Here is a 17537-nt window from a genome sequence, read left to right as displayed (position 1 = left end):
GCAGACCATGGCTGCTGGACCAGATTCCCTTCAATCCTCCTACCTTCCCATATCCAAGGTCTGTTCTAATCGGTAGTCCATGGCTGCTGGACCTGGTTCCCTTCAATCCTGCTTCTAAATTCCCACATCCGTTAATGCCTCTTCTAATCGGTAGTCCATGGCTGTTGGACCAGGGCCCTTTGATCCTGCTCCTACCTTTCCACATCCCTCAATGCCTCTTCTAATCGGTAATCTATGGCTGCTGGACCAGGTTCCCTTCGATTCTGCTCCTACCTTCCAACATCCAAGGCCTGTTCTAATCGGTAATCCATGGCTGCTGGACCAGGTTCCCTCCAATCTTGACCCTACCTTCCCGCATCCCTCAAGGTCTGTTTAATTGGTAGACATGGCTCCTGGATCAGGTTCCCTTCAATCCTGCTCCTACCTTCCCATATCCCTCAATGCCTCTTCTAATCGGTAGTCCATAGCTGCTGGACCAGATTCCCTTCAATCCTGCTCCTATTTTCCCACATCCTCCAATGCTTCTTCTAATTAGTAGGTCCGATACAACCTCATGTTTGATGTTGCACCCGACCTAATATTCAGAAGTGCCAGGGATGCCAGCAGGTAGAAGGAAGTTCACTACATGAATGAAAAGCTGACTACATGATGATTACCCAACCCTCAAGATTGAATTCAGAGCAGAAAGATGACTACATAATGATCACCCAACCATCAAGATTGACTGCAGACCAGAAAGATGACTACATGATGATCACCCAACTCTCAAAATTGACTTCAGACCAGAAAGATGACTACATGATGATCACCCAACCATCATGGTTCACTTCAGACCAGAAAGATGACTACATGATGATCACCCAACCCTCAAGATTGACTTCAGACCAGAATGATGACTACATGATGGGTCACCCAACCCTCAAGATTGACTTCAAACCAGAAAGATGACTAAATGATGATCACCCAACCCTCAAGACTCACTTCAGACCAGAATGATGACTACATGAGGATCACCCAACCATCAAGATTGAATGCAGACCAGAATGATGACTACATGATGATCGCCCAACCCTCAAGATTGATTTCAGACCAGAAAGATGACTACATGATGATCACCCAACCCTCAAGATTGACTTCAGACCAGAAAGATGACTACATAATGATCACCCAACCATCAAGGTTCACTTCGGACCAGAAAGATGACTACATGATGGTGACCCAACCCTCAAGATTGACTTCAAACCAGAAAGATGACTAAATGATGATCACCCAACCCTCAGATTGACTTCAGACCAGAAAGATGACTACATGAGGATGACCCAACCCTCAAGATTGACTTAAGACCAGAAAGATGACTACATGATGATCACCCAACCCTCAAATACACCCTGTTACTGCAAAATGGCATGGACCTTCTCGTGTGATGGCATTGGAGCAGGGATGGGTACTTTTCTTTTTGGCTAGCTCAGCTATGGGCGTGCACCATAGGGAGAGCGAGCTACCTATCTGCCCATTTTGGATCTGTAGTACATGGTCCTTTGGTTTTCTCTGTGAGGCTTATATCTAAGCAGAGGTTAACCTTCGCCCCCCTATTGACGCAGACCACCTGCGTAAAAACTGATTTTCCATTCACAAAAAAAAAAATGAAGGACTATTCATTTGGTCTCTCCAAAAGATCCTTTCTCCTTTGCAATTACATCTACAAATTTGGGACCAGCTTGCACCCCCTCCCTCGCCACCTTTCCCTATTCTGTCAGAAGTGAAGCTGCTGAGGATGTATTAGGTGACTATGAATAGCCCAGACTGCTTGGTATTGAGGATGAAGGGTGATCACTCGAGTTAAAGTCCTTACGCAGTAAATACTCTGCAGTGTCCTGCTCGTAATCTGCGTCCTCCGGAAAATGATCAATTTTCTTGCACATTCCTCTGAAGGCTCCTGCGGGAGAGAGATAACTAGTTATACAAAAGCAGCGACTGTGCCAAAAAAATATTGGAACTTAAAACTCTGTCTTCAGAGATGAAGGGTCCTGCCATTCATTAACATGGAAGAACACAACACAGACGTCATTCTTGGTTTTTTTTTTGTTTTGTTTTTACTTAAAGGGAACTTGTCACCAGATTTTGGCCTTCTAAACTAAAGCTAGCACCTTAAGCAGCGCCTGTGCTGCATTCTATAACTGTACACGTTACCCCCTGACCCCCTCCCCCCGTAGCCCTCAAAAATACCTTTATAAAATCTCCTGCCATGTATGTAAATTGTCCGGTCCGATAGGCATCCTAATCTGTGCCTCCTGTCCCTCCTTTCACTCTCCTCCTGTTTTGATTGACGTGGATGACGCCTTGGACTCTATCCACATAGGTAGGCAAAATCTCTCGCCTGCGCAAGCATATTCCCGGCTCGCGTATGCGCACTTCTGTCTGCCCTGTTGTGGTCAGAACCGAAAACAGGTGCGCCTGCGCGAACCGGAGACTTCTCTGCGCAGGCGCGAGATTTTGCCTGGCGATGTGGATGACGTCACCCGCTTCATCCACATCGACCGGCAAAATCTTGCGCCTGCGGCAGAACACTCGCTGGCGCACCTATGTTTTCGGCTCTGCGTGCAAAAGGGCAGAGTGAAGTGCGCCTGCGCAAGCCGGGAAAATGGAGATTTTGCCCACCTACGTTGAAGGCCACCGAGGCATCATCCACGTCGATCAGCTCAGGAGGATGGCGAAAGTAGGGACAGGAGGCGCAGAGTTGGACGCCTATCGGACCAGACAATTTATATACAGGGCAGGAGATTTTATAAAGGTATTTTTGGGGGCTACAAGGGGGTCAGAGGGTTACGTACACCTTTATACAATACAGCACAGTCGCTGATTAAGGTGCTAGTTTTAGTTTAGAAGTCCAAAATCTGGTGACAGGTTCCCTTTAACTGTTTATACTCACATGGTAAGAAGTCAGGTACTCTCAGCAGCCCAGGGTAGGAGCATGCAAAGATCGAAGAGATGGGATTATTTTACATTGCACATTTCTAGTGTGTTTTTTTATATAGGATGATGAGAGGTTTCTTTTACACAATATACAGGTGAGGAACAATATTTTCTCAAACATTATTGACCTAATGATACAAGATGCAATATATGTGTCTAAGGGGCACGTTGTGACATCGCTACTGCGATATCGTCAGGGTCAAATCGAAAGTGACGCACATCCGGCGTCGGTACCGACGTCGCAACGTGTAAAGCCTAGCTGCTGCGATAAAGGATCGCAAAAGCGTCGTAAATCGCTGATCTGTGTAGTGTCGGACATTTTCATAATGTCGCCCCAATAGGAGATACGATGTTGTTCCTCATTCCTACGGCAGCACACATCGCTGTGTGTGAAGTTGCAGGAGCGAGGAACATCTCCTTACCTGCGTCCACCGGCTATGCGGAAGGAAGGAGGTGGGCGGGATGTTTACGTCCCGCTCATCTCCGCCCCTCCGCTTCTATTGGCCGCCTGCCGTGTGACGTCGCTGTGACGCCGCAAGACCCGCCCCCCTAGGAAGGGGATTGGTGATGCAGTGATCTCCTTGTCCCCCTACATCCAGACTATGTCTATACAATGGTCCACATGGCCTTCAAAGAAGCAATCACTATCAGGGGAGGAGAACAGAAGAACAGCTGAGATTTTGGCACATCTTGGGACCAATATTCCTAAATAAGTGTCTAAATTGCACCCTCTGAGTTCTGTATTACCTACTGTACTGCGCTCTGCATGGTTTCCATATGGCTTCCTTCTATCATAGTGTTATAATTGTACTTCCAATATAGCGGTGGTATTGACGCTACAAGTAGATTTTTCAGTCGCCATTGAAGTTTATGGGGGTAACCCGGCCTGCTTATGGCACACGTCCCAGAACCATCCCTAGGCTTTTTTTTCCGCTTGGGGCAAAAGTTCATATAAATATACATACAGTATATATGTTGAAAAATCATTTTTTTCTGGACTCTTTCCCAGGAGATGTTTGTTCAACACAATAACACAAGGTGCCGAATGGTACAAGGTGGTTTAAATTCTACGCGTTTCGAAGCGCATACTCAATCCTTCCTCAGGAAATCCAACAATATCAGAATTAACCAATTGCTCTAAATAACTCAACACACAGCCATTAATGTCTAAACAGATGGCAACAAAAGTCAGTACACCCCTAAGTGAAAATGGACAAATTGTGCCCAAAGTGTGAATATTTTATGTGACCACCATTATTTTCCAGCACGGCCTTAACTTTCTTGGGCCTGGAGGTCACTAGAGCTTCACAGGAGGCGCTGGACATTCCAGAACCAATTGATGTTCGAGACCTTGCGCTCCTCCACCTTCTGCTTGAGGAGGCCTCACAGATGCTCTATAGGGTTTAGGTCTGGAGACGCTCGGCCGGTCCAGCACCTTTACCCTCAATTTCTTTAGCAAGGCAGTTGTCATATTGGAGGTGTTTGAGGTCGTTATCATGTTTGACTATGAAGGGAGGGGATCATTCATATTTAGTTCCCTCAATAATCTGTAGCTCCCCACAGCCGGCAGCACTCATGCAGCCTCAAACAATGACCCTCCACCACCATGCCTGACTGTAGACAGGACACACTTGTCTTTGTCCTCCTCACCTGGTGCCACCACACACGCTGACACCATCTGAACCAAATAAGTTTATCTTGGTCTCAGACCACAGGACGGTTCCAGTAATCCATTTCCTTAGTCTGCTTGTTTTCAGCAAATCTTTGGTGCTTTCTTGTGCATAATCTCTTTAGAAGAGGCTTCCTTCTGGGCAGGGCTGTGGAGTCGGTAAGCCAAACCTTCGACTCCGACTCCGACTCCGACTCCTCAAATTCTCTTGCACCGACTCCGACTCCAGCTCCGACTCCGACTCCGGCTCCGACTCCGACTCCTACATATATTGCTTATAGTTAGGTGAAAAATTTATTGTAGTACATGAATATGTGTATGTGAACATCAGACATTTAATAATTTTTATGATACAATAATCAAGATATTTGGATAGAACATAAAATATATTTATTGGAATACAACTTTAGAACACAAAAAACTGTAATAAATTGTAAATAAGTAATACACTATGTAATATACAGTAGATTACATATATATCGTGTGTGTATATACACTGTATATATATATATATATATATATATATATATATATATTTATTACATATTTACAATTTATTAGTTTTTTGTGTTCTAAAGTTGTATTCCAATAAATATTTTATGTTCTATCCAAATATCTTGATTATTGTATCATAAAAACAATTAAATGTCTGATGTTCACATTGTACTACAATAAATTTTTCACTTAAATATACGCATTATACTAAATGTTATTATTTAGTAAAATATTCAGCACATTCTGCATTGCACTCCTGTCCCCAATTTATTATATATTTTAGGAGTCGGAGTCGGTGCATTTTATACCGACTCCGACTCCGACTCCACCAAAATGAGCTCCGACTCCGACTCCACGACTCCGACTCCGACTCCACAGCCCTGCTTCTGGGACAACAGCCATGCAGACCAATGTGATGCAGTGTGCGATGTATGGTCTGGGCACTGACAGGCGGACCCGTCCCACCCCTGTAACCTTTGCAGTGTGCGGCGTATGGTCTGAGCAATGACAGGTGGACCCCTCACCCCTGTAACCTCTGCAGTGTGCGGTGTATGGTCTGAACACTGACAGGCGGACTCCTCACCCCTGTAACCTCTGCACTGTGCGGCGTATGGTCTGAACACTGACAGGCGAACCCCCCACCCCTGTAACCTCTGCAGTGTGCGTCGTATGGTCTGAACACTGACAGGCGGACCCCTCACCCCTGTAACCTCTGCAGTGTGCGGCGTATGGTCTGAACACTGACAGGTGGACCCCCCCACCCCTCTAACCTCTGCAGTGAGCGGTGTATGGTCTGAGCACTGACAGGCAGACCCCCCACCCCTCTAACCTCTGCAGTGAGCGGTGTATGGTCTGAGCACTGACAGGCGGACCCCTCACCCCTGTAACTTCTGCAGTGTGTGGTATATGGTCTAAGCACTGATAGGCGGACCCCCCACCCCTGTAACCCCTGCAGCATTGCTGGCAGCACTGATACGTCTATACTGAGAAGACAACCTCTGGATATGACCCTGAGCTCGTGCTCTCAGCTTCTGTGGTCGACCATGGCGATGCCTGTTCTGAGTGTCTCCTGTCTTGTTATACCGCTGTATGGTCTTGGCCACCATGCTGCAGCTCAGTGTCAGGGTGCTGACAATCTTCTTATAGCCTCCGCTATCTTTTTGTAGAGCAACATTTATTTTTTTTTCAGCTTCTCAGAGAATTCTTTCCCATTAGGAGCCAGTGACCAGTATGAGAGAGTGTGTGAGTGATAACACCAAATGTAACACCCCTGCCCCCCATTCACTCCTGAGAACTTGTAACACTGAGTCACATGATGCCGGGAAGGGAAAATGACTAATTGAGCACAATTTGGCCATTTTCACTTAGGGGTGTGCTCACTTTTGCTGCCTGTGGTTTAGACATTAATGCCTGTGTGCTGAGTTATTTACAGGACACAAATTTACTGTTATACAAGCTGCACACTGACACTGTACATGGTATCACAGGGTCAGATCTGCAGTGCTGTCCCAGGAAAAAGATATTGTACAATATTTTGCCCTCATGCATAGGGAGACAGTTTGTAGGCAGCTGTGAGAGAATATAATAAATTTTCTTCTCATAGAAACCATCTGGTATTATAACTGAATGATGGCATAGGGGTCAGCTAACACTGATAGGCAGGGAAGTTTCACATTTCTGTTCACGCCCCTACTGCTCTTATTGGTGCATAGTTCAGAGGAGTTATTTCTTTGTTTGAGGTACTATATAAACTGGTCACATGATGTAATAAAGCAGATATATTCAGAACACCACAAAGCTTGTATACTGTATTGATTTCCCGAGTGCTTATAAAACAAATCTTATTAATTTGGAGTTCAAGAGGCATAGAAAAGTGTATATTTTTCTCATTACCAAAAATAAACTTTTAACACTTCTAATTTTGAAAGAATTCTTAATTTCCGCCATTATCTCCACACTAAATGAAGATATGGAGATTATACTTTGACCACCCAATGCATCCTTATAGGAGAAATAGAGAGCAAATGGCACTCTAAAGACACAAACAATAAGTGACATCCATCGTATGTCGTCTGCTAATAACATTCAGAGCTGAAATCAAAATCCTGCTGTCTGCCGCCAGAAATCTGCCAACACTTACAGCACAGAACATATTGGGTTTTATAGATTCACAGCAGCTTTTTACAGAAACTGAGCCAGCGATTACATGCGGGGAGGTCAAGCAATCTAAGGCTTTGTTCACACGTTGCGTTTTTTTGTGCAAACTAAAAACTACTTTTTACAGCAAAATCTCATGCACACGTTTGTTTTTTTTTTCCTGGCTGAATCAAAGTATTGCAGCATTTTTAAAAAATTGCCACAAGTAAATATTTTCAGCATTTTTGCATCCTTTTTTTCACCCATAGCCAGCAAGTTCAAAATGCAAAAACTCTGCATAAACACCCAAAATGCAATTTCGCTATGTTTTTGGCGAATAAGACTAAATTGATTAAACATGTAGTTTACACTAATGACACATTATCCGCACCAAATTAAAGCAGCAAAAAAAGCAGCAAATCCTCCTGCGAAGACCGCAAGTTTTACCTGCAGAGAAAAACCCACTGCAAAAGCGCAATGTGTGAACATAACCTAAGGCGGGCTTTGCACACTACGACATCGCAGGTGCGATGTCGGTGGGGTCAAATTGAAAATGACGTACTTCCGGCATCGCGTGCGACATCGTAGTATGTAAAGGCTAGATGATACGACTAACGAGCGCAAAAGCGTCGTAATCGTATCATCGGTGCAGCGTCGGCGTATTCCATGATTACGCTGACGCGACGGTCCGATGTTGTTCCTCGCTCCTGCGGCAGCACACATCGCTGTGTGTGAAGCCGCAGGAGCGAGGAACATCTCCTACCGGCGTCACTGCGGCTTCCGTAGGATATGCGGAAGGAAGGAGGTGGGCGGGATGTTTACATCCCGCTCATCTCCGCCCCTCCGCTCCTATTGGCCGCCAGCCGTGTGACGTCGCAGTGACGCCATAAGACCCGTCCCCTTAATAAGGAGGCGGGTCGCCGGCCAGAGCGACGGTCGCAGGACAGGTGAGTCCATGTGAAGCTGCCATAGCGATAATGTTCGCTACGGCAGTTATCACAAGGATATCGCAGCTGCGACGGGGGCGGGGACTATCGCGCTCGGCATCGCAGCATCGGCCTGCGATGTTGCAGCGTGCAAAGCCCGCCTAAGAGTCCAAGTACTGAATTCTGAATCCATCCATCCATTTATCCATCCGATTATAAATCCATCCATCCATCCATCCATCCATCCATCCATCCATCCATCTATCTATCCATCCATCCGTCTATCCATCCATGCATCTGTCCATCCATTTTTCCATCCATCCATCCGTTCATCCATCTATCCATCCATTTATTCAACCATCTATCCATCCATCAATCCATCCATCTATTCATCCATCTATCTATCCTTCTATATATCCATCCATCCATCCATTCATTCATCTATCTATCCATCCATCTATCCAACAAACCATCCATCCATCCTATCCATCATCCATGCATCCAACCATCTATCTATCCCTCTATCTATCCATCCATCCATCCATTCATTTATCTATCCCTCCATATATCCATCCATCCATTTATCCATCTATCTATTTATCCATCCATTCACCCATCCATCCATCCATCCATCCATCCATTCATTCATCCATCTATCCATCCGTCTATTCATCCATTTATCTATCCATCCATCTATCCCTGCATCCAACCATCTATCCATCTATTTATCCATCCATCCATCCATTCATTCATTCATTCATCCATCCATCCATCTATCCATTCATCCTTCCATCCAACTATCCATCCATCTATCTATCCTTCCTTATATCCATCCATCCATCTATCTATCCTTCCTTATATCCATCCATCCATCCGTCCATCCATCCAAAGTCCATGTAGTGAATTCAGATTTGCATGTGATTGGAGAAACAATATCCGCAGCATATTTGCAAAATAACACAGAATTGCTAAATAATGCAAAGCCATGAATGCTTCTTAGCAATCAAATATCTCAGGTATGAAAAGTCTTTGCTTCTTTTTCTGAAACATTCCACACACGAGCGATTAAGTTTCCGAAGTGTAAGTCCACACTACAGGGGTGGGAACGGTTAACACCCTCCAGTGCCCCAGTATTGGAGCATTTGGGCACCTTCCATTACTGTGTATGAGGGAGGAAGAGAGGAAAATCAATTCTTTGCCAGAGGGAAGGGCAAACATAATGAACCAAAACACAATTTCCGAGTCCCCCGCATTTTTGAAGGATTATGAGGAAGCGTTTACCTTGTGCAGCCGCTGTTATCTGCGGTTTACATCTGTGTGTGGCATTATGGTCTGTGCCCACAGATAATAAATTAAGTGTCACTTGTGTAATCGCACCACGCACCGCACCGCAAGCTGCAAATTACTGGCGCTCAATGACAAATAGATGGTCTATGGCGATAGCGGAGTAACCAGCGGTGTACGGAGAAATGTGTCCCGTGATATTTATATTTACTAATAAATGTATTACAGAGTCAAATCTGTATTCTATCTATAAAAACAAAACCAAAGATTTATGCAAACAGTGAATATATGATATTTGGACTGTGTTACTGCTATATAGAATATATATGTATAAAAATGAGAGCCCACCAGCCACGACAAGGCGTACCTGTACGTGATGGGAGCCTAAACCTGATATTCATCAAACATGTCTCTCCCTGGCTAAAAACCTACAAATTACAGAAGAGCAGGTAAGATTCAGCTCTAATTAAAAGGGTTTTTTGTGCACCACTCCCATCAGGTTTAAGGCTGTTTTTAATTAGTACTGAATCCTACCTGCCCTTTAAATTTGTGGGCTTTTAGCTTAAAAGAGGCATATGTGATAAATATTTGGTTCAGGTCTATTTATAGTATCTCTAAAGGTAGGCCCTGGTGCTAGAGAGAGGGGACACCACCTAACATACCTATGGCTGATCCATGAGCTCCCTAAAATCCCTAGACGGGTCCTTCCCACGTGCGTCGTCACAAGTCTATTCCCTCACTTAGCCCTGAACTCACCCTGAAATAAGACAACATGAGTGAGGTAAGACAAATGGGCATGGAAAGACACAACAAATAGTATTCCTCATCTTCTTCAGCAGGACACTTCGCAGGTGCAACTGAAACGACACAGACTCCTTCAATGTGGTTAGTATAGAAGATATATAACCAGCATGGAGTAAAGCCAGGAGTGGGTAAGTATAACGGAAGGGCGTGATGATAAGATGCTGCAGCTCTGATTAAAGTTATGAATAATCTCAGCCATAAAGCAATTAGTCTTTAACTCTTTTAGCATCAAATGAAAGTAAATACACTCCAATACAAGATGTAGCCTGCAGACGCAACATATTCATGACACTATACATCTGTTATCTATTCTTTCTCCCTTTCTCATTTTTCTTTACTCTTACATCTCTTTCTCTAATCTATCAATCTGTAGAGATTAAAGTGTTGGAAATGTCTATCTATCTATCCCTCTATCTATCTCTCTATTATCTATCTATCTATCTATCCATCCATCTATCTATTATCTATCTATCCCTCTATCTATCCCTCTATCTATCTATCCTGCTATCTATCCCTCTATCTCTCTATTATCTATCTATCTATCTATCCCTCTATCTATCTATCCCTCTATCTATCTATCCCTCTATCTATCCCTCTATCTATCTATCTATCTATCTCTCTATTATCTATCTATCTATTATCTATCTATCTCTCTATTATCTATCTATCCATCTATCTATCTATTATCTATCTCTCTGTTATCTATCTATCCCTCTATCTATCTATTATCTATCTCTCTGTTATCTATCCATCCATCTATCTATTATCTATCTATCCATATATCCCTCTATCTATCTATCTATTATCTATCTCTCTATTACCTATCTATCTATCCCTCTATCTATCTATCTCTCTATTACCTATCTATCTATCCATCTATCTATCTATCTATCTATCCCTCTATCTATCTATCCCTCTATCTATCTATTATCTATCTATCTATCTATCTATCCCTCTATCTATCTATCCCTCTATCTATCTATCCCTCTATCTATCCCTCTATCTATCCCTCTATCATCTATTTATCCCTTTATCTATCCCTCTATCTATCTATTATCTATCTATCCATCCCTCTATCTATCTATCCCTCTATCTATCTATTATCTATCTATCTATCCCTCTATCTATCTATCCCTCTATCTATCCCTCTATCTATCTATCTATCCCTCTATCTATCCCTCTATCATCTATTTATCCCTTTATCTATCCCTCTATCTATCTATCCCTCTATCTATCTATTATCTATCTATCTATCCCTCTATCTATCTATTATCTATCTATCTATCCCTCTATCTATCTATCTATCTATCTATCCCTCTATCTATCTATCCCTCTATCTATCCCTCTATCTATCCCTCTATCTATCTATCTATCCCTCTATCTATCTATCTATCTATCCCTCTATCTATCTATCTATCTATCCCTCTATTTATCTATCTATCTATCCCTCTATCCCTCTATCTATCAAATCAAATCAAATAAGCTTTATTGGCAGGACCAAATACAAATTAGTTTTGCCAAAGCAAGTGTACATTAGGGACTGGGGCTGTGGGGATGGTGGGTGGGGACTGTAGGAAGGATGGATGGGGCACATCCAGGGTGGGGACTGTGGGGGCACTTCTAGGATGGGGGCTATGGAAGTCCATGGCTTATGATGGGGCATATCCAGGGTGGGGACTGTAGTAACGGTGGTTGGGGCATATCCAGGGTGGGGATTGGGGGGGCCACATCTGGGATGGGGGGCTATGGAAGTCCATGACTTATCTATCTATCCATCCCTCTATCTATCTATCTATCTATCTATCTATCTATCCCTCTATCTATCTATCTATCCTCCAGGGCCTCCAGGTCACAGTGTTGGCACAGTCTGTCCTCCCTGGGCTTGTAGCTCTGCTTGTGACGGCCGGATTCGATGGCTAGACTGTGGGCACTGAGTCTATATCGGCTCAGGGTCCTGCGGTCTCTGGGGTCCGGGAGTGTCTCCAGATATGGGGCCAGTCTGTAGTCTCTCTGTAGTCTCTGGTACGTGGTCAGTTTCTGTGAGGTGTTGATGTCGGTCCTCCAGTCACTGACATACCTCTCCTGGCCCTTGTCTACCATCTTCCTGATTCTGGTTCTTGTCAGGCTGCTGTGATTGGTTATTTTGTCCAGTTGGGTTTGGGAGAGCTGTGCCAGGGGTCCTGGTTCATCTGGCCCACGTATATATATCAGAGCTTTGTGGTGATGGGAGCTTGGATTGCTACTCTGTAGGTGAGCCTGAAATGATAGTGACCTCTTCAGAGCTGCTAGGTGTAGAGGGAATCTGCCCAGCTCGGCTCGACAGGGGCTGTTGGAGGTGCTTCGATGGACCTGGAGAAGGTGCTTACAGAATTCCAGGTGGAATATTTCTGTTGGGCTGGAATCCCACCTTGACCAATCTGGGTAAGTGTGAGGGCCCCAGACTTCGCTGCCGTACAGGAGGATTGGGGCAATGATGGAATCGAAGATTTGTAGCGAGACCCTCACTGGTGGCTTCAGATGATACAATTTCCTTCGGATGGCATAAAAGGTTTTGCAGGCCTTGTTTTTCAGGGTCTCTATGGCTTGTTTGAAGCTCCCTGACTGGTGAATTTCCAGGCCCAAGTAGGTGTATTTGTCTGTTCCTGTTAGAGTGCAGCCGCTTACGACAAATGAAGGATGCTGGTCAAATCTTCTTTTTCTCTTCTGGAACACCATGATGTTGGTTTTCTTTAGATTGATCGGTAGTGCCCATGTGGAGCTGAATTTCTCCAAGATTTGTAGGTTGTCTTGGAGACCTTTCTCGGTTGGTGACACCAGCAGTAGGTCATCTGCATAGAGCAAGAATTTCACCTGGGCGTCATGGAGTGTGAGACCTGGAGCAGGTGAAGATTCTAGAGCAGTAGCCGCTCATTGATGTAAATATTGAAGAGCGTTGGACTTAGGCTGCAGCCTTGTCTGACTCCTCGGCTCTGCTGGAAATAGGCCGTTCTTCTACCGTTCACACTCACGCTGCAGAGGTTCTCGGTGTAGGAGCTTTTGATGACATCGTAGGTCTTTCCTCCTATTCCGCTTTCCAGCATTTTTAAGAACAAGCCCGGGTGCCACACTGAGTCAAAGGCCTTTTTAACCCCTTCACCCCCGGCCACTAAAACACCCCAATGACCGGGCCATTTTTTGCAATTCTGACCAGTGTCACTTTGACAGGTTATAACTCTGGAACGCTTCAACGGATCCTGGCGATTCTGAGATTGTTTTTTCGTGACATATTGTACTTCATGTCAGTGGTAAATTTAGGCCGATATTTTTTGCGTTTATTTGTGAAAATTTAGGAAATTTGGCGAAAATTTTGAAAATTTCGCAATTTTCAAACTTTGAAAATTTATGCCCATAAATCTGAGAGATATGTCACACAAAATAGTTACTAAATAACATTTCCCACTTGTGTACTTTACATCAGCGCAATTTTCGAAACAAATTTTTTTTCCGTTAGGAAGTTAGAAGGGGTCAAAGGTCATCAGCAAATTCTCATTTTTCCAACAAAATTTACAAAATAATTTTTTTTAGGGACCACATCACATTTGAGGTGACTTTGAGAGGCCTAGGTGACAGAAAATACCCAAAAGTGACCCCATTCTAAAAACTACACCCCTCACACTGCTCAAAACCACATCCAATAAGTTTATTAACCCTTTAGGTGCTTCACAGGAACCAAAGCAATGTGGAAGGAAAAAATGAAAATTTTACTTTTTAACACAAAAATGTTACTTTAGCCATAAAATTTTCATTTTTACAAGGGAGAAAAGAGAAAGTACACAATACAATTTATTGTGCATGTTCTCCTGAGTACGCTGATACCCCATATGTGGTAAAAATCAATTGTTTGGGCGCACGGCAGAGCTCGGAAGGGAAGGAGCGCCATTTGAATTTTTGAACGCAAAATTAGCTGCACTCATTAGCGGACGCCATGTCGGGTTTGAAGACCCCCTGAGGTGCCTAACCAATGGAGCTCCCCCACAAGTGACCCCATTTTGGAAACTAGAGCCCTCAAATAATTTTTCTAGATGTTTGGTGAGCACTTTGAACCCCTGGGGGCTTCACAGAAGTTTATAGCGTTGAGCCGTGAAAAAAAAAAAAAAAAAAATTTTACCACAAAACGGTTGCTTCAACTAGGTAGCTTTTTTTTTCACAAGGGTAACAGGAAAAAATGCACCATAAAATGTATTGTGCATTTTCTCCTGAGTACGCAGATACCTCATATGTGGTGGAAATCAAATGTTTGGACACACAGCAGTGCTCGGAAGGCAAGGAGCGCCATTTGAATTTTTGAGTGCAAAATTAGCTGCACCTGTTAGCGGACGCCATGTCGGGTTTGAAGACCCCCTGAGGTGCCTAAACAATGGAGCTCCCCCACAAGTGACCCCATTTTGGAAACTAGAGCCCTCAAATAATTGTTCTAGATGTTTGGTGAGCACTTTGAACACCTGGGGGCTTCACAGAAGTTTATAGCGTTGAGCCGTGAAAAGAAAAAAAATTTTTTTTACAACAAAACGGTTGCTTCAACTAGGTAGCTTTTTTTTTCACAAGGGTAACAGGAAAAAATGCACCATAAAATGTATTGTGCATTTTCTCCTGAATACGCAGATACCTCATATGTGGTGGAAATCAAATCTTTGGACACACGGCAGTGCTCGGAAGGCAAGGAGCGCCATTTGAATTTTTGAATGCAAAATTAGCTGCACTCATTAGCGGACGCCATGTGGGGTATGAAGACCCCCTGAGGTGCCTAAACAATGGAGCTCCCCCACAAGTCACCCCATTTTGGAAACTAGAGCCCTCAAATAATTTTTCTAGATGTTTGGTGAGCACTTTGAACACCTGGGGGCTTCACAGAAGTTTATAGCGTTGAGCCGTGAAAAGAAAAACATTTTTTTTTACCACAAAACGGTTGCTTCAACTAGGTAGCTTTTTTTTTCACAAGGCTATCAGGAAAAAATGCACCATAAAATGTATTGTGCATTTTCTCCTGAGTACGCAGATACCTCATATGTGGTGGAAAGTAATTGTTTGGGCGCATGGCGGGGCTCAGAAGAGAAGGAGCGCCATTTGACAGCAAAATTGGTTGGAATCATTAGCGGACGCCATGTCACGTTTGGAGACCCCCTATGGTGCCTAAACAGTGGAGCTCCCCCACAAGTGACACCATTTTGGAAACTAGAGCCCTCAAATAATTTTTCTAGATGTTTGATGTGCACTTTGAACACCTGGGGGCTTCACAGAAGTTTATAGCGTTGAGCCGTGAAAAGAAAAAAATTTTTTTTTACCACAAAACAGTTGCTTCAACTAGGTAGCTTTTTTTTTCACAAGGGTAACGGGAAAAAATGCACCATAAAATGTATTGTGCAATTTCTCCTGAGTACGCAGATACCTCATATGTGGTGGAAAGTAATTGTTTGGGCGCATGGCGGGGCTCAGAAGAGAAGGAGCGCCATTTGACAGCAAAATTGGTTTGAATCATTAGCGGACGCCATGTCACGTTTGGAGACCCCCTATGGTGCCTAAACAGTGGAGCTCCCCCACAAGTGACACCATTTTGGAAACTAGAGCCCTCAAATAATTTTTCTAGATGTTTGATGTGCACTTTGAACACCTGGGGGCTTCACAGAAGTTTATAGCGTTGAGCCGTGAAAAGAAAAAATTTTTTTTTTACCACAAAACGGTTGCTTCAACTAGGTAGCTTTTTTTTCACAAGGGTAACAGGAAAAAATGCACCATAAAATGTATTGTGCATTTTCTCCTGAGTACGCAGATACCTCATATGTGGTGGAAATAAATTGTTTGAGCGCATGGCGGGGCTCAGAAGAGAAGGAGCGCCATTTGACTTTTCAAACGCACAGACGCAGTGCACTGATCGGCCGCTGCAGGACGCACGGTCGGATGCGATAAAAAAAAGCGTCGGGGATACGTAAAAAAAAAAAAGTCACGCCAAAAATTGACCATGGATGCAGATACGTTATGTGCATCCCTGATCAGCGCTCGGCGGGACGCACGGACGGATGCGATACAAAAAGCGTCGCAAATATGGAAAAAAGTCACGCCAAAAATTGACCATGGATGCCGATCCGTTATGTGCATCCCTGATCAGCGCTCGGCGGGACGCACGGATGGATGTGATACAAAAAGCGTCGGGGATACGGAAAAAAAAAAAGTCACGCCAAAAATTGAGCAGGGATGCCGATCCGTTATCTGCATCCCTGATCAGCGCTTGGCGGGACGCACGGACGGATGCGATACAAAAAGCGTCGGGGATACGGAAAAAAAAAAGTCACGCCAAAAATTGAGCAGGGATGCCGATCCGTTATCTGCATCCCTGATCAGCGCTTGGTGGGACGCACGGACAGATGAGGTGTAAAAATGGACAGGGGATACGGAAAAAAAAAAAAAGTTATACTCACAGTACCCAGAGGACTAGCAGGAGGATCACTGACCAGAAGAGCTGCAGAGGAACAGATGGCAGAGAGATGGACAGCTTTACAGGAGCAGCAGGCAGATCAGCAGAATGCCCAGGAAGGACCCAGCGATGGACGCAGATGTGATCAAGCCGGTGAAGACAGGTAAGAGGACGTCGGGGGAGAGCAGAGGGGGAGAGAGGGGGGGTTGAGAGCAGAGGGGGGGGAGCAGAGGGGGAGGGGGTAGAGCAGAGGGGGAGACCGGAGAGGGAGCTGCAGAACAGAGATAATGGGGGAGGCAGTCAGATCGCGGGGGGAGCAGATCGGGATGTCGGGGGGGGGGGGGTTGGGGGGAGCAGATCGCGGGGGGGGCACGGCAGGGGCTACCATGGCAGCGCGCAGGGGCACCACGGGAGCGCGCAGGGGCACCACGGGAGCGCGCACGGGCTGGCTGCAAAGTGAGCACAGTACTCACGTGCAGCAGCGGTGACAGCTAGGGCGGCGGCGGCGGCAGCAGCGGCGGTGGCGTGGTACCACAAGTACCAGCCACTGCACGCTGCAGCCATGTTGGGGGAGGGCTCGCAGGCCAGCACAGGCCTGAGGAGGGCGGCCACCGGCAAATCACACCGCCCCACTGCACACTGATTGGAGCGATTGCGCGTCATAGCACGATCGCTCCAATCAGTGCTGCAGGGGCTGGGGGAGACATGTTTGAGGTCCACCTATGATATGCTGCAGCAGCTGCGGCATCTCATAGCTGGATCTCACAGGATCGCACTAATTCGGGCATTATTTTTGCCGAAA

At 44.9% G+C, this 17537-nt stretch overlaps 1 protein-coding gene across 1 annotated transcript in view; it reads right to left on the bottom strand.

Moving 5' to 3' along the window:
• CACNG3 (calcium voltage-gated channel auxiliary subunit gamma 3) overlaps positions 1 to 17537 on the bottom strand; it is a 111006-nt gene that overhangs the window by 15456 nt on the left and 78013 nt on the right. Inside the window, exon 3 of the mRNA XM_075318131.1 lies at positions 1853 to 1936. Within this exon, the coding sequence (XP_075174246.1) occupies positions 1853 to 1936 (84 nt within the window). The remainder of the gene's footprint in view (positions 1 to 1852; positions 1937 to 17537) is intronic.

The sequence above is a fragment of the Anomaloglossus baeobatrachus genome, chromosome 7 (genome assembly GCF_048569485.1).
Source record: "Anomaloglossus baeobatrachus isolate aAnoBae1 chromosome 7, aAnoBae1.hap1, whole genome shotgun sequence".
Classification (NCBI taxonomy): Eukaryota; Metazoa; Chordata; class Amphibia; order Anura; family Aromobatidae; genus Anomaloglossus; species Anomaloglossus baeobatrachus.
Note: the sequence above shows the minus strand (reverse complement) of the source record. Positions and strands in the feature narration are given on the sequence as shown.